This window comes from Euprymna scolopes, chromosome 19, assembly GCF_053919585.1.
Source record: "Euprymna scolopes isolate OS-2025 chromosome 19, ASM5391958v1, whole genome shotgun sequence".
NCBI classification, from domain to species: Eukaryota; Metazoa; Mollusca; class Cephalopoda; order Sepiida; family Sepiolidae; genus Euprymna; species Euprymna scolopes.
This window is the reverse complement of record NC_136500.1, coordinates 13,989,732-14,009,611: the sequence shown is the minus strand read 5'-3', so window position 1 is coordinate 14,009,611 and position 19,880 is coordinate 13,989,732. Positions and strand designations below refer to the sequence as shown.

At 33.6% G+C, this 19,880-nt stretch overlaps 2 protein-coding genes across 2 annotated transcripts; one reads left to right on the top strand and one right to left on the bottom strand.

The window, feature by feature from the left end:
• Positions 1 to 1,280: 1,280 nt before the first annotated feature.
• LOC145303424 (uncharacterized) lies at positions 1,281 to 10,126 on the top strand. Its single transcript, XM_080144760.1, has 2 exons — positions 1,281 to 2,782; positions 8,454 to 10,126. The coding sequence occupies exons 1-2, from the start codon at positions 2,479 to 2,481 to the stop codon at positions 8,936 to 8,938; spliced, it is 789 nt and encodes a 262-aa protein (XP_080000886.1). The 5' UTR covers positions 1,281 to 2,478; the 3' UTR covers positions 8,939 to 10,126.
• LOC145303425 (histone H2A-like) lies at positions 1,642 to 2,252 on the bottom strand. Its single transcript, XM_080144761.1, has one exon. The coding sequence runs from the start codon at positions 2,159 to 2,161 to the stop codon at positions 1,784 to 1,786; it is 378 nt and encodes a 125-aa protein (XP_080000887.1). The 5' UTR covers positions 2,162 to 2,252; the 3' UTR covers positions 1,642 to 1,783.
• Positions 10,127 to 19,880: the final 9,754 nt, after the last annotated feature.

The window sequence follows — 19,880 nt, the reverse complement described above, 5'->3', positions numbered from 1 at the left end:
GACGTTTTATCTACGGATGATCAAAACCGTATAGAATGAACCTTTTTTTTCATATAAGTTTTATTAAAACAGGCTTTATGGACTTTTTTTTGTATTTATTAACTGTTTTATTCTTTTTATCAAACAAAAATAGAATTTTTATATTGACTGTTTTTCAAACATCGAAATTTTAAAATTAGTTTTATTTAAAAAAAAAAGTCGGTGTTTTCTTTTTTAATTAAGTTCTAAACTTTATTTGAATTTTTCAACAAACTTTTACAGAGATAAAAAATACTTTATAGATATTAACGAAAAGTCTTTGTTTATTTTAACTCTTTAACAAATTTTTAGACATAAAAAATAGACTTTATAGATATTTTATAATTTATTTTAAATATATTTAATGAAAAGTCTTTGTTTCTTTAACAAATTTTTGCATTCATATAAAAAAATAGAGTTTGGCAGTCTTGTAAATTCGGAAGTAAGTTCGATAACTCTAGAAGGGTCATAAAACTTTAATTTAAAATTTCGATGTTTGAAAAACAGTCCATTATGTCTGTAAAAGTTTGTTGAAAAATTCAAATAAAGTTTAGAATTTTATTTAAAAAAGTGTTTCTTTTTTTTTTTTTTTTAAATAAAACTAATATTAAAATTTCGATGTTCGAAAAACAGTCCATAATATGTCAATATAAAAATTCTATTTTTGTTTGATAAAAAGAATAAAACAGTTAATAAATACAAAAGAAAGTCCATTAAGTTCAAATAAAGCCTGTTTGAATAAAACTTATATAAAAAAAAAGGTTCATTCTATACGGTTTTGATCATCCGTAGATAAAACGTCACTTCCGGCAAATGGCTTTGTAAACAACGGGTGACGAACCAAATAATTACTAAACATTTATTAATAAAAAAATGGGTGCTAGTGCACTTATACCCGCGCTATATTTTAAATCGTATTTCTAAGCTGGTAATCTCCAAAAATACCGTTAGGGCTTACAACATGGCCGCCAGAAGAGTCACGTGCGGTTGATCAAAACATGAATCGTGCAAATGGAAAACACAGCCTTGAAGGCAAACTTTGACAAACAATCACAATTTGTTTGTATTTAATTTTTTATAAACACTGTTTTAAAAAACAAACTGTGATTGTTTCTCAACAAAAAATTAAATGACCGTTCTAAATAAATTATTCATTATTATATTGAAAAACTGTTTTTGTACTTAATTATGCTTTTTTGTCAAAGTTTGCTTTAAATTTGCGTTTTCCGGTTTCGTAATACGGCGATTCATGTTTTGGATCAACCGGATCACGTGACTCTTCTGGCGGCCATGTTGTAAGCCCTAACGGTATTTTTGGAGATTACCGCTAAGCTTAATTAAAGTTTAATGGTTTTTTTTATTCAATTGTAAGGTTAAAACGTAGTCATTTAAAAAGAAAATGCTATTTAAAAAAGAAAAGAAAAAGTCGATAAACAGTAAAAAAAAAAGTCGATAAAAGTGATATATTATTAATAAATGTGTAGTAATGTCTTATTTCAATATACATAAACAGTAAAACAAAGTCGATAAAAATTCATGATCGTTTAGTTACTATATGGCAACTAAGCGAGAAGTCGTGTTTTTTTAGGGTGTTCGGCAGGGAACTAATCGCGACTAGCACCAGGATGCAGAAATAAATTATAGATAATCACAAGTCAAAAACTGAAAAGAAATCGCATTAGGTAAAATTGACGAAAAACATTTCGAGAAAACGTGTGTGGCCCTGAAAAGGGCCGTTTGGCTCGTGTCAAGGAAATAAGAGAATTTACTTGGACGCTTTCTGGGTCTTCTTGGGAAGAAGGACAGCTTGAATGTTGGGAAGGACACCACCTTGGGCAATGGTCACACCGGCCAAGAATTTGTTCAATTCTTCGTCATTACGGATGGCCAATTGCAAGTGACGGGGAATGATTCTGGATTTCTTGTTGTCTCTCGCAGCATTTCCAGCCAACTCGAGAACCTCAGCGGCCAAATATTCCATGACGGCAGCCAAATAGACGGGTGCACCGGCACCAATTCTCTCCGAATAGTGACCCTTGCGGAGGAGACGATGGATACGACCAACGGGGAATTGAAGTCCGGCACGGGATGAACGAGTCTTGCTCTTTCCCTTAGCTTTACCTCCTTTACCACGACCAGACATTTTTAATATTGATGTTTTCAAAACTAAAAAATATTATGTTTACACAACACACGCAACTTGCGTTAAATACACACAGACCGGCTCCGCCCACCTGCTGATTATTTTACCGCTCACAAAACGGCTTTCTTTTGTCTGCAGTAAGTTTTAACCGCTCTCGTATTTGATTAGTCAGAAAATCGCGAAACTTCACAACCTATTTTCTGACCAATCAAATACGAGAGATTTGAAAGAAAATTTTGAGTGTTGCTGGGAGCCAGCGTGTTTCGTATAAAAAGGAAAGAGAATGAAGTTTCCTTTATCAGTCGTGTATTGTCGAAATGGCTCCTCCCACTGAAGTTAGCAAGAAAGGCGCTAAGAAAGCCGGTAAGGCTAAACCTGCCCGTGATGGCAAGAAAAAGAGAAAGAAGAGGAAGGAAAGTTATTCCATCTACATTTACAAAGTAATGAAACAAGTTCATCCTGACACTGGAATTTCTAGCAAAGCCATGTCTATTATGAACAGTTTTGTTAACGATCTTTTTGAGAGAATCGCTAATGAAGCCAGCCGTCTGTCCCATTACAGCAAGAAAAGAACACTTAGCAGCCGTGAGGTCCAGACCGCTGTCCGTCTCCTTCTCCCTGGTGAGTTGGCTAAACATGCTGTCTCTGAGGGAACCAAAGCTGTCACCAAGTACACCAGCGCCAAGTAAAGTGTTTTCTTTCGAAGGAAACATTCTCACAACGGCCCTTTTCAGGGCCACCCATATTTTCCCGATTGTTTCTTTACTTTCTATATTTTTATGCTATTTTTCAGTTTAGATTTTATAAATATTCGTATTTTTCTATGGCAACCTGTTTCTTCATAATATATATATATATATATTTGTGGGAGATTAGGTTGAAAAAAGTGTTAGATTATTTTTAATTATAAACAGGGTTTGTATTACTGTACACTTAGATTCGAAAAAGTTGTCAAAAAACAAATATATAACTAATAAATGTTATCAAAGGAAAGGTAAGTTACTTTTCTACAAAACTGGATATAATTTTCGTGTTTTTATTCAATTTAACATGTTTATTCAGCTCGAAAACCATAGTGTTTACCGATGTATTGGAAAATTCAAAATGGCGGCCGATTCTCTCTTTAATACGGTAAGTTTGGAAAAAGGTGTAATAAATAATAAACTAGACAAAATACTTTTAGAAGTTCGCTCAATATATGTTACCGTGACATAAGTTGACATATATTCGGCGGGTTTTTAATAGTATTTTGTCTATTTTATTATTTATAACATCTTTTCCTGAACTTACTGTGTTAACGAGAGAATCGGCCGCCATCTTGAATTTTCCAATACATCGGTAAACACTATCATGCTTTTCGAGCTGAATAAACATGTTACATTGAATAAAAACACGAAAATTATATCCAGTTTGGTAGAAAAGTAACTTATCTTGCCTTTGATAACATTTATTTGTTATATATTTGTTTTTTGACAACTTTTTCGAATCTGTGTACAGTAAAACAAACCCAAAACAGATTATGGGCGACGTACCAAGTTGGTAATCTCCAAAAATATCGTTAGGGCTTACAACATGGCCGCCAGAAGAGTCACGTGATCCGGTTGATCCAAAACATGAATCGCCGTATTACGAAACCGGAAAACGCAAATTTAAAGCAAACTTTGACAAACAAGCATAATAATTAAGTACAAAAACAGTTTTTCAATATCATAATAATAAATAATTTATTTAGAACGGTCATTTAATTTTTTGTTGAGAAACAATCACAGTTTGTTTTTTAAAACAGTGTTTATAAAAAATATTTTATTCAGAGTTTTTCATAAAAATGGTATTTAAAACAAGGTGTTCATTTTTTTTAAGATGTAATGTTATAAAAATATGATGTAAAAAAAAAACAGTTTATATTTAAACGAACGTGCGTAGACATTTTGTAAACATTGTTTTTAAAAAATAATACTTCTATTATGGGTACTGGTCGCGGTAAGAGTTCCCTGCCGAACACCCTACAAAAACAATGATGTCTCCCGTTTCTCGCGCAGCCGCAAAGGACATGTTTTAGTTGCCATAGTAACAACATTTTTTATCGACATTGTTTTACTGTTTAAAGACATTACTACACATTTATTAATAATATCTCACTTTTAATCACTTTTATCGACTTTTTAAAACTTTTTTTTACTCTTTTTAAATGACAACGTTAATGTTTATGAATATTGAAATAAAACATTACTACACATTTATTAATATCTTTTTTTTCTTTACTGTTTATGTGTCAATTTTATCGACTTTTTCTTTTCTTATATTGAATATTGAAATAGAAGACATTACTACACATTTATTAATATAAAAGTGACACAAACAGTAAAAAAAAAAAAAAGATATTATTAATAAATGTGTAGTAATGTCTTCTATTTCAATATTCAATATAAGAAAAGAAAAAGTCGATAAAATTGACACATAAACAGTAAAGAAAAAAAAAAGATATTAATAAATGTGTAGTAATGTTTTATTTCAATATTCATAAACATTAACGTTGTCATTTAAAAAGAGTAAAAAAAAAGTTTTAAAAAGTCGATAAAAGTGAGATATTATTAATAAATGTGTAGTAATGTCTTTAAACAGTAAAACAATGTCGATAAAGTGTTGTTACTATGGCAACTAAAGCATGTCCTTTGCGGTTGCGCGAGAAACGGGAGACATCATTATTTTTGGAGGGTGTTCGGCAGGGAACTCTTACCGCGACCAGTACCCTATTATGTTTTAAACGACTGTAATAGTTTATTTTGGAAGTATATTTCATAAAGAAAATTGACAACCCACTTTAAAAACAGAAATTACGATTTTTATATATTTTATTCGCAGTTTTTTGTTGGGGGTGTCAAAAATTCCGCCTAAAATTCTGATACACCTAGTCGACCACTTGTTTGTTCTGAATAAAATACTTTTTATAAACACTGTTTTAACTAAAAACAACCTAAGATTGTTTCTCAAAGTTTGCCTATTTTTATAACAACATTATATCAACAAAAAATTAAATACAAACAAATTGTGATTGTTTGTCAAAGTTTGCCTTCAAGGCTGCGTTTTCCATTTGCACGATTCATGTTTTGGATCAACCGGATCACGTGACTCTTCTGGCGGCCATATGTTGTAAGCCCTAACGGTATTTTTGGAGATTACCACCAAGTTTTATATATCACAAATTGGTTATCCTTTACGGAGATGGTCCCGACGTCCGCCTCGTTCTGAGTTTGGGGAGAGGCCGTCTGACGTAGGCGGTGTCGAGGCAGAAAAGTTACCCCAACCGGAACCCTAAATTATGCGATATGTCACAGACTGATGCTTTTACAAATATTGTGAAACAAATCACAGAATTTTACAGCGTTAACGTTAAACTATTGTAATCATGTGGAGTGCTTTTTTGTTTTTAAATTCTAATTATTTGAACTGTTTATTTTGTAAAATTCCAATTATTTCAACTGTTTAAAATAAAAAAAATAAAAATTCTAATTATTTGAACGGGTTTTTTCTCCTTAAGTTAACAACTGGGCACTTTATTGAAGGGGTAATTTTCTGCCTCCACACCGCCTACGTCAGACGGCCTCTCCCTGAGCTCGGAACGAGGCGGACGTTGGGACCATCTCCGTAAAGGTTATCCCACAAATTGAAAAGGTCAAATAATATATTCACATTTAAAACAAGTGTTGGGTTTGTATTACTGAAATTACTGTACACATAGATTCGAAAAAGTTGACAAAAAAAAAATATATATATAACAAATGTTATCAAAAGCAAGATAAGTTACTTTTCTACCAAACTGGATATATTTTTCGTGTTTTTATTCAATGTAACATGTTTATTCAGCTCGAAAACCATACAGTGTTTCTGTTTACCGAAGTATTGGAAAATTCAAAATGGCGGCTGACACTCTCTTTAACACGGTAAGTACAGGAAAAGATGTTATAATAAACTAGACAAAATACTGTTAGAAATTCGCTCATTATGTTACCGTGACATAAGTTGACATATATTCGGTGTTTTTTTTTTTATAGTATTTTGTCTAGTTTATTATTTATAACACCTTTTCCCAAACTTACCATGTTAAAGCGAGTGTTGGGCGCCATTTTGAATTTTCCAATACATCGGTAAACACTGCATGTTTTTCGAGCTGAATAAACATGTTACATTGAATAAAAACACAAAAAATGTATCCAGTTAGGTAGAAAAGTAACTTATCTTGCCTTTGATAATATTTACTTGTTTTTTGACAACTTTTTCGAATCTGTGTGTACAGTAATACAAACCCGCATTTTCTTTTTAAATGACTACGTTTTACTGTTTGTCTCACTTTTATCGACTTTTTTCTTTAATAACATTTTCTTAAAATGAATATTAAAATAATTTTAACTTTTCATTTAATGAATAAAATAAATCATTTATCATTACTGTGTTTTTAGTTTTGTGTGTTGAATGAAACTTTTTTTTTCATTACAACAATAAACAAAGGCGATGAAAGTGATATTATGCAAATTCGCCTAAAAAAGTAGAATCTCATTTTACGGAATTAGCTAAGAGTGTTAATTTACAATAACACCTATGGCACCATTGGCACTTCTGCATGTTAGTAACATGAAGCGAATGCGTGTAATTTAGTTTCAGGAACCGCCGACAGATGTCGTTTGTCAGCCAAAGAACCGGGGTCGATAACTATTGTTGTAATGAAAAAAAAAAAAAAGTTTCATTCAACACACAAAACTAAAAACACATAGTTGGGAAATTATTTTAATATTCATTTTAAGAAAATGCTATTTAAAAAAGAAAAGAAAAAGTCGATAAAAGTGACACATAACCAGTAAAAAAGTCGATAAAAGTGAGATATTATTAATAAATGTGTAGTAATTTCTTTTATTTCAATATTCATAAACAGTAAAACAAAGTCGATAAAAATTCATGATCGTTTAGTTACTATGGCAACTAAAACATGTCCTTTGCTCATGCGTAGGGAGAATTCAGTCTTTTTTTTTTTTAGGGTGTCCGGCAGGGAACTCTAATCGCGACCAGTACTCCTTTTTAAAGAAAAAAAACAAACTTTTTTAATGAAACCATGGTCCTTTGCTCCTTTAATCGAAAAAAATTAGGGCTTGAATTACATTTTTCGAGGAGTTATAAGATTGAAAAGATGGGGAGGAATTATTCACTATTTTTCACGAAATTTCTGACACCTAGTACACGGGTGCTACCCCATTAGTGAAATACGCATCGGTTCCGATGTTGAACGTTGGTCGATTGAGGGAGAATTCATTATTTTTACAAGGGAAATTTTTGCGTGTGTGACCTAGTTTGTTATAATTTCTCGAAGTTTTGCGCATAATTGTTCTTTTTAGGATGGAATTTTTTTTTTTTTTTTTACTGTACAGATTTAAAAATTGTCACAAAACAGAAGAACAAATGTTATCAAAGGCAAGATAAGTTACTGTGTCTTAGTGTTTATATTTAATGTAACATGTTTATTCAGCTCGATAAACAGTGTTTACCGATGTATTCGAAAATTTAAAATGGCATCCGATTCGGTACTCCTTGAACGTTGAGTTCCATGGCGACCAACATAAAAACAAGCGTCGCTACCTTAACATTTTTACACGTAACATTTTTATTTACTGACGTTGTCGTAACTAAACGATTATTTGTCATATTTTATTTTGAAAGTTTTACTCTTTATGAATATTAAAAGAAAAGTTAACATTAATGTCTCACTTTTACAGACACTGGTTTTTAAATTTCTTTTTAAATGACGACTATTTTTTTTTAATAGCATTTGTGGATGGGTAAAGTATTTGGACGGGTTTGTATTACTGTACACATAGATTCGAAAAAGTTGTCAAAACAAATATATAACAAATAAATGTTATCAAAGGCAAGTCACTTTTCTACCTAACTGGATAATTTTTTAGTGTTTTTATTTAATGTAACATGTTTATTCGGCTCGAAAAACAATGTTTACCGATGTATCCGAAAATTGCAAATGGCGGGGCGGGACACTCTCGGGTAAGCTTGGGAAAATGAGTTAAAACAACAAAAATATTACTAGAAACTCGCTCAATATGTTACCATGACATTAGCTGACATATATTCGGTGGTTTTTTAACAGTACAGGGTGTTTCAAAAGTCTTGAACATTATAAATGCGTATATCTCATGAACTATTCCAGGTAGAAAAATGAAACTGGTGCCATTTTAAAGCTTGCTTAATCAAGTTTTTGGTCATACTAATGATTTTCGTCTTATCTTTCCAGGTGCAGTAATGGCGTTCTCTAAACAAGACAAGGCATTTTGCGTCCTCCAATTTGCAAAGACTGAATCGTGGACATGTGTTCAGTGTGCATTTCGCAGGAAATTTAAAAAAGCCCCTGAAAGGAAATCCATTGTCAGATGGCATGCTAAATTTGTGAAAGATGGGTGTTTGTGCCCAAGTAAGCGAACAGGTCGCCCTTCAACTTCAGAAGATGCAGTTGAGCAAGTTCGGACAGCTTTTCAGCGGAGCCCCCGTAAATCAGTGAGAAGAGCCAGCAGGGAACTTCAGCTTGCTCCAGCAACTGTCTGGCGTGTCTTAAGGAAACGACTGCAAATGGTACCTTACAAGCTCAAGTTGGTTAAAAAGTTGAAGGACACTGATAAGCCACTTCGCCGTGACTTTTACATTGCAATGCAAGAGAAGTTGGAAGATAACGGCTTTGATGACCGGCTTTTTTTTTTAGCGATGAGGCGACCTTCCATCTGAATGGCAAAGTTAACAAGCATAACACTCGCATATGGGGTACTGAGAATCCTCATGAACTTCTTGAGCACGAGCGAGATTCACCAAAAGTGAACGTGTTTTGTGCAATTTCCAAGAAAGGTGTCTATGGACCGTTCTTCTTTGAAGAGGCAACTATCACTGGTGAATCCTATCTCAACATGCTGGAAAACTGGTTAATGGCTCAGTTGGAAGAAGCAGAATCTGATGACTTCATTTTTCAACAAGATGGTGCACCACCACACTGGAGTCTTAGAGTAAGGCAGTTTCTTAACACAAGGCTGCCTGGTAGATGGATTGGGAGATCTGGGCGAGGTGATGATGTTCTCATGCCCTGGCCTCCTAGGTCTCCAGATCTTACCCCGTGTGACTTTTTCCTTTGAGGCTTTGTCAAGCAACAAGTCTATGTGCCGCCCCTTCCAAGAGATATTGACGAACTAAAGGCTCAAGTAACGGCAGTTGTGGGAACCATTGACGTCAAGATGCTGGAACGCGTTTGGCAGGAAATAGACTATCAACTAGATGTCTGCCGTGTGACGAATGGTGCTCATATTGAGCAAGTTTGAAGATTCCCCACAAAACTTGAAACTTTAACCTTTCCAACTCCTAATAGTTTTTGAGTTATTAAAAATCGTTATGTTCCCAAGACTTTTGAAACGCCCTGTATTTTGTATTTCTTTTAGTTTTAACTCGTTTTCCCAAGCTTACTGTGTTTAGCAGAGAGTGCTCCGCTAGGTGTATCAGAATTTTTGTAGGAATTTTTAATACCCCTAACACGAAACTGCGAATAAAATATAAAAATCTCGTAATTTCTGTTAAAAGTGGGTTGTTTTCTTTATGGATTATACTTCCTAAATAAACTATTAAAGTTGTTTTAAAAGTAATAGAATTTTTTTTTTTTTTAAACTAATGAATTTTCCGAACTCAATATTTTTCAATATTTAAACTTTAAATCAATTTTTCTATTGATTCTATTACGATATTTTCAGGGTCAATGTGAAATTTTGTTCTTTCCAATAAACCGAATATAATTTAGACAAACGCTTTTTTTTGTTTTTTTTTAAATTCACGCCCCCCCCCTCATTTTCAAGTGTCTATCAAAAAGTAAATAATTTACTCACAAATTGAAGAGAAAAGGTCAATAAATAATATATTCAAATTTAAAACAAAAAACGTATTATTTTTTTAGAATTTTACCTGTAAAGTTTGAAGTTCAAAACTTTTTTTTTTTTTTTTTTTAAACCACGTTATTTTTTTTATTTTATTATTTTTTTAATGAAACCTTGGTCCTTGCTCCTTTAATTGAAAAAAATAAAAAAATAAAAAAAATAAATAGGGCTTGAATTTGTGCCAGTTGGCAGTTTAATATTCAAATTTAAAATCGTTAAATACAATTTAGGCGCGCAGTGCAATTGATTGTTTCGGCGCGTTAAAAAAATGAAAAATGACACCCACGCAAATTCCGGCGTGACCTCTATGTACCAAAGGTGCGTACGTAGTTGAAAGCACCCCATGTGATGTCTTTCGTCCAATGGAATTCCTCCTAGAACACATTTTAAAACTGATTTTCTAGAGCTCGTTTGGAGCCGATCAAATCAAATATAAACATGCACAAACAAAATCTATCTCTTTAGTCTCTTAGCCTTTCAAGCATTCTTTCGTCTCTTTAAACTCTTCCGACTCATTCAACGCTTTCTCATATGGACTTACCACGCATGCAAACATCAATTATTTCATTTCCACTGCTCCGCGCATTAATACTCTCTTTTAACAGACGAACATTAATATTGTCAATATTACAAATTTGAACATTCAAAGAACACAAAAAAAGAGACTCTCCATCTTTCATATGAACTCAAAAATAGGAACTCTGAAATATTGAGAACTATGTTTTAACTTGTTATTGTTTGTTATTTCTATTCCAGAAATAAACCTCCGTTTGTGTTGCAAAAAAGATTTCTTATTTTTATTTTTATTATTTGTGGAGGAAGTCAGTTCCCAAAAAAAGGCCAGGCGACCCCCACAAGTTGGTGACCCGACGCAGAAATCATATGCACAACGGAATCTTATAAACTATTAGACAACCATGACTCAGCGGAAAAAGCGACAATTTTTTTTCGACCACAATTTCAAGCTCCGCGTCATCGGAAAAAGTCAGTTGACAGTTTAAAGGCTTGGAAATCACTTTCGAGCGAAGAAAACAAACATGGAACCTTCCTGTGTTGAAAAACCTCTGGCAACGTTAACGGTAAATATACCAGCATTTAATCCTACCAACATAAAGACCTGGTTTATCCAAATCCAGGCCCTTTTCGACGCAAAGCGGATAACGTCTCAACGAACCAAATACTGTTACTTGGTGGAAAAACTCCCGGCAGACGTCGTCGAAGAGGTGGCGGATTTATTGGAGAATGTGCCTGAAGACAACCCATATGACGAACTTAAGAAGGCCATCTTACGACGGACGGGCTTTTCAAACGAAACAAGGTTACGCAATCTTTTCACCCAAGTAGAATTGGGAGATCGCACTCCGTCACAACTTTTGCGATACATGCGTACATTGCTAGGGGACAACAAAATGTCCGAAAATATAATGAGAAGTCTGTGGCTGGATAAACTTCCAGACACAACAGTACAAATCCTAGCACCCACAACGGAAGAGACAAATATTGAAAAATCGCCGATATGGCAGATCGAATCCATGAAAATCTGAGGCACCGCAAAGTAAACTCAGCAGAAACAGAGACGTGCGACGACGATATATCGGGACTAAAAATGACGGTCGAAAATCTCACTTGACAAGTGCAGGAATTAAGGCAAATAAACCATCGTTACTCATTTAATAAACGATCGGACTACCGGAAATGAAGTCTTAGTAGAGGTCGAAGCAACACACGGGAACGAGCGAACGAAATCTGTTTTTACCACAAAAAATTCGGCACACAAGCTCGGTGTTGCACTTATCCTTGTTCTTTTAAAAACAAGAATCAGGGAAACGAATATTCCGGCCAGTAGAGACGACTGTCGCTGGATTTTCCACTAAAGGTTGTCTATTTTTTATTCGTGATAATAATCATGGATATAATTTCTTAATAGACACTGGAGCTGAAATCAGCGTGATACCACCTCTACGTAAACAAAAAGCTATTCCACAGCCTTACCACCTCCAAGCTGCTAATGGCACACAAATACCGACATACGATGAAAAATATTTAGACGTCAATCTCGGCCTGCGCCGCACATTTCCGTGGATTTTTACCATAGCCAACGTGACGACACCAATATTAGAAGCAGATTTCCTAGCACGGTTTAATCTATCGGTAGACATGACTAGTCGCACACTGACTGATAACCAAACAAAAATCGTAATTAAAGGTATCACCACAAGATACCAGTCTACTGGGATTAGTTCTGCCTTACCTGAAGAGACGTACATTCGTCGGCTGTTTCAAAAATACCCACAACTTACTCAGTCATTCAAAGTCACGGATAATATTAAACATAATGCAAAGCATTATATTAAAACGAATAGACAACCAGTCTACGCCACCCCCAGACGTCTGAAGCCGGATAAGTACAAGATCGCAAAAGACGAATTTCAACGTATGTTGCAACAAGGAATTATCCGACCTTCCAAAAGTGTGTGGTCATCTCCTCTACACATGGTACAGAAAGCAGACGCGACAACATGGCGTCCATGCGGCGATTTCAGGAGATTAAATGCACAAACTGTACCAGATAGATACCCTATCCCACACATTCACGATTTTGCAATCGGACTGCAAAATGCCACGGTATTTTCCAAACTGGATTTAGTAAAAGCGTATTACCAAATACCGGTGGCGGATGAAGATATCCACAAAACAGCACTGACCACACCATTTGGACTTTACGAATTCGTCAGAATGCCATTCGGACTTAGGAACGCTTGTCAAACCTTCCAAAGGTTAATAGACGAGGTTTTTAGGGACCTTCCATTCGTATTCGCTTACGTGGACGATGTCCTAATTGCTAGTAGAAACCTCGACGAACATAAACAACACTTGGAACAAGTTTTTCAAAAACTGTCACATTACGGTTTAAAAATAAACTTGGACAAATGTATTTTCAGTCAGCAAGAAGTAAACTTCCTTGGACATTCAATTGATAAGGATGGTATATCACCATTACCCGAGAAAGTAAGCGCCATTACGGATTTTCCACAACCTACGTCTGTTAGACAAGTTCGTCGCTTCATAGGTATAATTAATTACTACAGACGATTTTTACCCAACTGTTCCACAATCCTTGCACCGTTCACGTCATTATTGAAGAACAAAACGAAAAACCAACAATTAAAACTGGACAGATCAGCTTTAAAAGCTTTCCATCAAGCTAAAACTGCCTTAGTCAATTTCACAAAATTGAATTATATTAAGGACAGCAAAGAATCGAAGCTTACACTTACAACAGACACGTCAGACATAGCTGTAGGAGCAGTTATACATCAACTGACAGGGGATACAATGACCCCTATATCGTTTTTCTCAGCCAAACTGAGCAAGACACAGACAAAGTACAGTACCTTTTCAAGGGAGCTATTAGCAATTTATTTGTCAATTAAACATTTTAGACATCTGTTAGAAGGAAGAAACTTCTGTATTTACACTGACCATAAACCGTTAACATATGCACTGCATACGCATGTAGATAAATATGGTCCAAGAGAAATCAGACACCTTGATTATATTGCCCAATATTCCACAGACATCAGATACGTCAAGGGGCAAGAAAACATCGTGGCAGACGCATTATCACGAGCTGCAATAACTTCACTAAATTCCAGTTCGTTAACTATGGAATTAATTGCACAAAAACGGAAAGACAGGAAAGACAACATCGCGATCGACCGAATTAAACCAGCATACATTGAGGAATACCCTCAGACAATTTCCCCACCAGAACAAATTTCCTTAGAACATGGGAGACCAGCAGAAAATGTCGAGGACACCAAACCCACGACAAAAACGGGTAGGAAAGTCCACTGGCCGAAACATTTCAAGGAATACATTACATATTGAAAAAAACTTTTTTTTTCCAATCTGGGGGGAGTATTTGTGCCAGTTGGCACAGTTTAATATTCAAATTTAAAATCGTTAAATACAATTTAGGCGCGCAGTGCAATTGATTGTTTCGGCGCGTTAAAAAAATGAAAAATGACACCCACGCAAATTCCGGCGTGACCTTTATATACCAAAGGTGTGTACGTAGTTGAAAGCACCCCCATGTGATGTCTTTCATCCAATGGAATTCCTCCTAGAACACATTTTAAAACTGATTTTCTAGAGCTCGTTTGGAGCCGATCAAATCGAATATAAACATGCACAAACAAAATCTATCTCTTTAGTCTCTTAGCCTTTCGAGCATTCTTTCGTCTCTTTAAACTCTTCCGACTCATTCAACGCTTTCTCATATGGACTTACCACGCATGCAAACATCAATTATTTCATTTCCACTGCTCCGCGCATTAATACTCTCTTTTAACAGACGAACATTAATATTGTCAATGTTACAAATTTGAACATTCAAAGAACACAAAAAAAGAGACTCTCCATCTTTCATATGAACTCAAAAATAGGAACTCTGAAATATTGAGAACTATGTTTTAACTTGTTATTGTTTGTTATTTCTATTCCAGAAATAAACCTCCGTTTGTGTTGCAAAAAAGATTTCTTATTTTTATTTTTATTATTTGTGGAGGAAGTCAGTTCCCAAAAAAAGGCCAGGCGACCCCCACAAATTACATTTTTCGAGGAGTTATAAGCTTGGAAAGATGGGGTGAAATTATTCACTATTTTCACGAAATTTCTGACACCTAGTGCTCCGGCTCCGCCATTTGCAATTTTCAAATACATCGGTAAACATTGTATGTTTTTCGAGCTGATAAACATGTTACATTAAATAAAAACCCTAAAAAATTATCCAGTTAGGTAGAAAAGTAACTTATCTTTCCTTTGGTAACATTTATTTGTTATATATTTGTTTGTGTTTTTTTTTAAAACTTTTTCGAATCTGTGTACAGTAATACAAACCCATTTGGACTTTAACATTTATTTGTAAAAGAAATTATCAGTAAATGGTTTAGTTTTTTTTTTTTTAACCCATCCGCAAATGCTATTAAAAGTCGTCATTAAAAAAAAATTAAAACAAATATCTAAAAGTGATACCTTATTAATGTTTAGTAACTTTTTAAGGTAATCTGGAAGAAAGAGCCTGTTTCCTCCGTTTAACTACAGGTGGCGTTATTGTCTGTCCATCTAGTTATGGAAGCACAAAATCTATATAATGGCACCCTTGAAATAAAAATTTTTTTGAGTACTCCTCGGGCGTTGAGTTCCATGGCGACCAGCAGAAAAATTTAATGAGTAAATGGGTTATCCTTTACGGAGATAGTCCCGACGTCCGCCTCGTTCTGAGTTCGGGGAGAGGCCGTCTAACGTAGTCGGTGTCGAGTCAGAAAATTACCCTAACCCTAAAATATGCGATGTCCCAGACAGATGCCTTTACAAATATTGTGAAACAAATCGCAGAATTTTACAGGGGTAACTAACCACGTTAACCTATTCTAATCATGTGGACTGTTTAATTTGAAAAATTCCAATTGTTTCAACTGTTGAATTATCAAAAATTTTAACTTTATTTTGTAAAGTTCATATTATTTGAAATGTTTAAAATAAAATAAAAATTTTAATTATTGGAACGGGTTTTTTTCTTAAGTTAACAACTGGGCACTTTATTGTAGGGGTAATTTTCTGCCTCGACACCGCCTACATCAGACGGCCTCTCCCCGAACTCAAAACGAGGCGGACGTTGGGACCATCTTCGTAAAGGTTATCCAGTAAATGTTTACTTTAATTACAACAGAACACAGACCAATAAAACTTTTTTGGATCTCCTTTACGGAGATGGTCCCAACGTCCGCCTCGTTCTGAGTTCAGGGGGAGGCCGTCTGATGTAGGCGGTGTCGAGGCAGAAAATTACCCCTTCAATAAAGTGCCCAGTTGTTAACTTAAGAAAAAACCCCGTTCCAATAATTAGAATTTTTATTTTATTTTAAACAGTTCAAATAATTGGAATTTTACAAAATAAACAGTCCACATGATTAGAATAGTTCCACATAGTTACCCCTGTAAAATTCTGCGATTTGTTTCACAATATTTGTAAAGGCATCTGTCTGGGACATATCGCATATTTTAGGGTTAGGGTAATTTTCTGCCTCGACACTGCCTACGTCAGACGGCCTCTCCCCGAACTCAGAACGAGGCGGACGTCGGGACCATCTCCGTAAAGGATAACCATATAGGGTTCGTATTACTGTACAAAGATTCGAAATAGTTGTCAAAAAAAAACAAATATATAACAAATAAATGTTATCCAGATAAGTTACTTTTCTACCTAACTGGATATATTTTTCGTGTTTTTATTCAATATAACATGTTTATTCAGATCGAAAAACAGTGTTTACCGATGTATTGGAAAATTCAAGATGGCGCCTCGCCTCACTCTTAACACGATAAGTTCGGGAATAAAAAAAAAAAAAAAATAGACAAAATACTATTAAAAACCCGCCGAATATGTCTGTCACGGTAACATATTGAGCGAGTTTTTAACAGTATTTTATCCAGTTTTTTTATTTATAACACCTTTTCCCAAACTTACTGTGTAAAAGAGTCAGACGCAGACGCCATCTTAAATTTTCCAATAGATCGGTAAACACTGTTTTTCAAGCTGAATAAACATGTTACATTAAATAAAAAACACGAAAAATATATCCAGTTTGGTAGAAAAGTAACTTATCTTTAAGATTTATTTGTTTTCTAAACTTTTTAGAATCTGTGTACAGTAATATAATTCATATATACAGTAATATAATTCATATATTCATAAAGAGTAAAACGATTTCAGGTACTGGTAGCGGTTTTAGTTCCATGCCGAACACCATAAAAAAAAAAAAAACAAAAAAAAACTGAGTTCTCCCTCTCCCTACGCATGCGCAAAGAACATGTTTTAGTTGCCATAGTAACTAAACGATCATGAATTTTTATCGCCTTTTTTTTTGTTATAAGTTTTACTGTTTATGAATATTGAAATAAATGAAATTACTATACATTTATTAATAATTTTATCGACTTTTTTTTTTAAATAGCATTTTCTTTAATGGCGACGTTTTACGGTGATAAAATAAATTTACTTACGTTGGTTTATTTATTTTTATAGTAATGATAAATGATTTATTTTATTCATTGAAATTGTCTAAATTTTAAATGAAAAAAAAGTTAAAAATTTAAAAAAAAATAGAAAAAGTCGATAAAAGTGAATGAATGGTGCGAAACATTGATTAAATAAACCAACGTAAGTAAATTTATTTATCACAGTAAAACGTCGCCATTAAAAAAGAAAATGCTATAAAAAAAAAGTCGATAAAATTATTAAATGTATAGTAATTTCATTTATTTCAATATTCATAAACAGTAAAACTTATTAAAAAATAAAAAAAAGTCGATAAAAATTCATGATCGTTTAGTTACTATGGCAACTAAAACATGTTCTTTCCGCATGCGTAGGGTCCCTACGCATAGGGAGAGGGAGAACTCAGTTTTTTTTGTTTTTTTTTTTATGGTGTTCGGGCTGTTCGGCATGGAACTAAAACCGCTACCAGTACCAGATTTCAACATGTGACAATCGTTTAGTTACGACAGCGTCAGTAAATGTTGCATGCGCCAGGAAAGGGAGCAAGAAGGCTTGTTTTTTATGCTGGTCGCCATGGAACTCAACGCCCAAGGAGTACCACAGATTCTTTGGGAAAATGAGTTATAAATAAATAAAAAAAAAAAACGGACAAAATACCGTTAGAAACTCGCTCAATATGTTACCGTGACACGTGACATAGGCTGACATATATTCGACATGGCTTTAACAGTATTTTGATTTTTTTTATATTTAACTCCTTTTCCCAAACTTACCGTCTCCTAGAGTCGGCCGCCATTTTGAATTTTCCAATACATCGGTAAAGTTTTTCGAGTAGAATAAACATGTTACATTAAATATAAACACTAAAAACATGCAGTTGGGTAGAAAAGTAACTTATCTTGCCTTTGATAACATTTGTTCTATATTTGTTTTGTGACAACTTTTTCGAATCTGTGTACAGTAAAACACCCCCCCCTTTTTTTTGTCGGAGTTAACAGAAAAATTGGTTAACAAAATGGAATCCGCGCTGCAGCACTCAGCAGGTGTATCAGATTTTTTGAGGAATTTGACACCCCAAACACGAAAATGCGAATAAAATATAAAAACTCGTATTTTCTTTTAAAAGTCGATTTATTTTCTTTATGGAATATACATCCAAAATAAGCTTTTAAAGTTGTACAAAAAAATAGAAATATTTATTTAAAACAAAACGGTCTTCCATGCAGCCTTTTTTTTTACGTAATGAAATCAATTGAATTCTACGAGATAAATATTTTTCAATTTTTAAACTTTAAAAATCAATTTTTCTATTGATTCAATTTTTACGATAGTTTCAGGGTCAATGTGAAATTTTATGCTCTTTCCAATAAACCGAATATAATTTAAATAAGTTTGACTATCAGATCCGTTGTCAGCGACCTCAATTACCTATAAAAAAACAAATTAGAGTGGTCGGCGTTTTGTAGTAGCGTATCTGGATATTTACCTTTTTTTTTTAATCCCATCCCCCTTATTTTGAAATGTCTATTTAAATAATTAATGTACCAAAGTTGTCAATCACAAATTGAAGATAAAGCCCCTAAATATACTTTTAGTTCGAGATGAATTTACTTAATTGAATTACCACCCTGTTAAAAGACGCCAACGATGATAAAAACATGAATCGATCAGAAAAAAAAGCTGATGACAGTAAAATTGCAAATATTTCTATTTGCAATTTTACTGTCATCAGCTTCTTTTTTTTTTTAAATTAGTCATTATATTTTGAGAACTGACAAAACTTTAGTTTCAAATGAATATTTCCAATGATTAAACTAAAATTCTTACCTCAAAACAATATTTTTAATTATAGGAAATTTCTTCTGTTTAGGTGATAAAAATAAATTAAACTTTGGGACAAATAAGTAGTCTTCATATGAAAAAATTACTTTTCCAAAAGTGGTGGATCACTTTCCTATATAAGTTTAACGTAAAGTGAGCACCCATTTTCTGGTCACCTAGTAATTTCTTAATATCAAAACAAATTTAACTGATATTCGTTTTCAGCATCCCCCCAAAACCGGCTGGTTTTTACTGAGATTTATTTTTTTTTTATCATATAATTTAGGACGCGGTACTGGTCGCGATTAGAGTTCCCTGCCGAACACCCTAAAAAAAAAAAAAAAAAAAAAAACAACAGTCTTCTCCCTTAGTTGCCATAGTAACTAAACGATCATGAATTTTTATCGACTTTGTTTTACTGTTTATGAATATTGAAATAAAAGACATTACTACACATTTATTAGTAATATCTCACTTTTATCGACTTTTACTGTTTATGTGTCACTTTTATGGACTTTCTTTTTTTTAAAATGGCATTTTCTTTTTAAATGACGACGTTTTTACTGTTTATGAATATTAAAAGAAAAATTACTAAACATTCATTAATAAAAAAATGGGTACTAGTGCACTTATGATCCGCGCTATATTTTAAATCGTATTTCTAAGCTTAGAGTTTAATGTTTTTTATTCAATTGTAAGGTTAAAACGTAGTCATTTAAAAAGAAAATGCTATATTTAAAAAAGAAAAGAAAAAGTCGATAAGTGACACATAAACAGTAAAAAAAAGTCGATAAAAGTGAGATATTAATAAATGTGTAGTAATGTCTTATTTCAATATTCATAAACACTAAAACAAAGTCGATAAAAATTCATGATC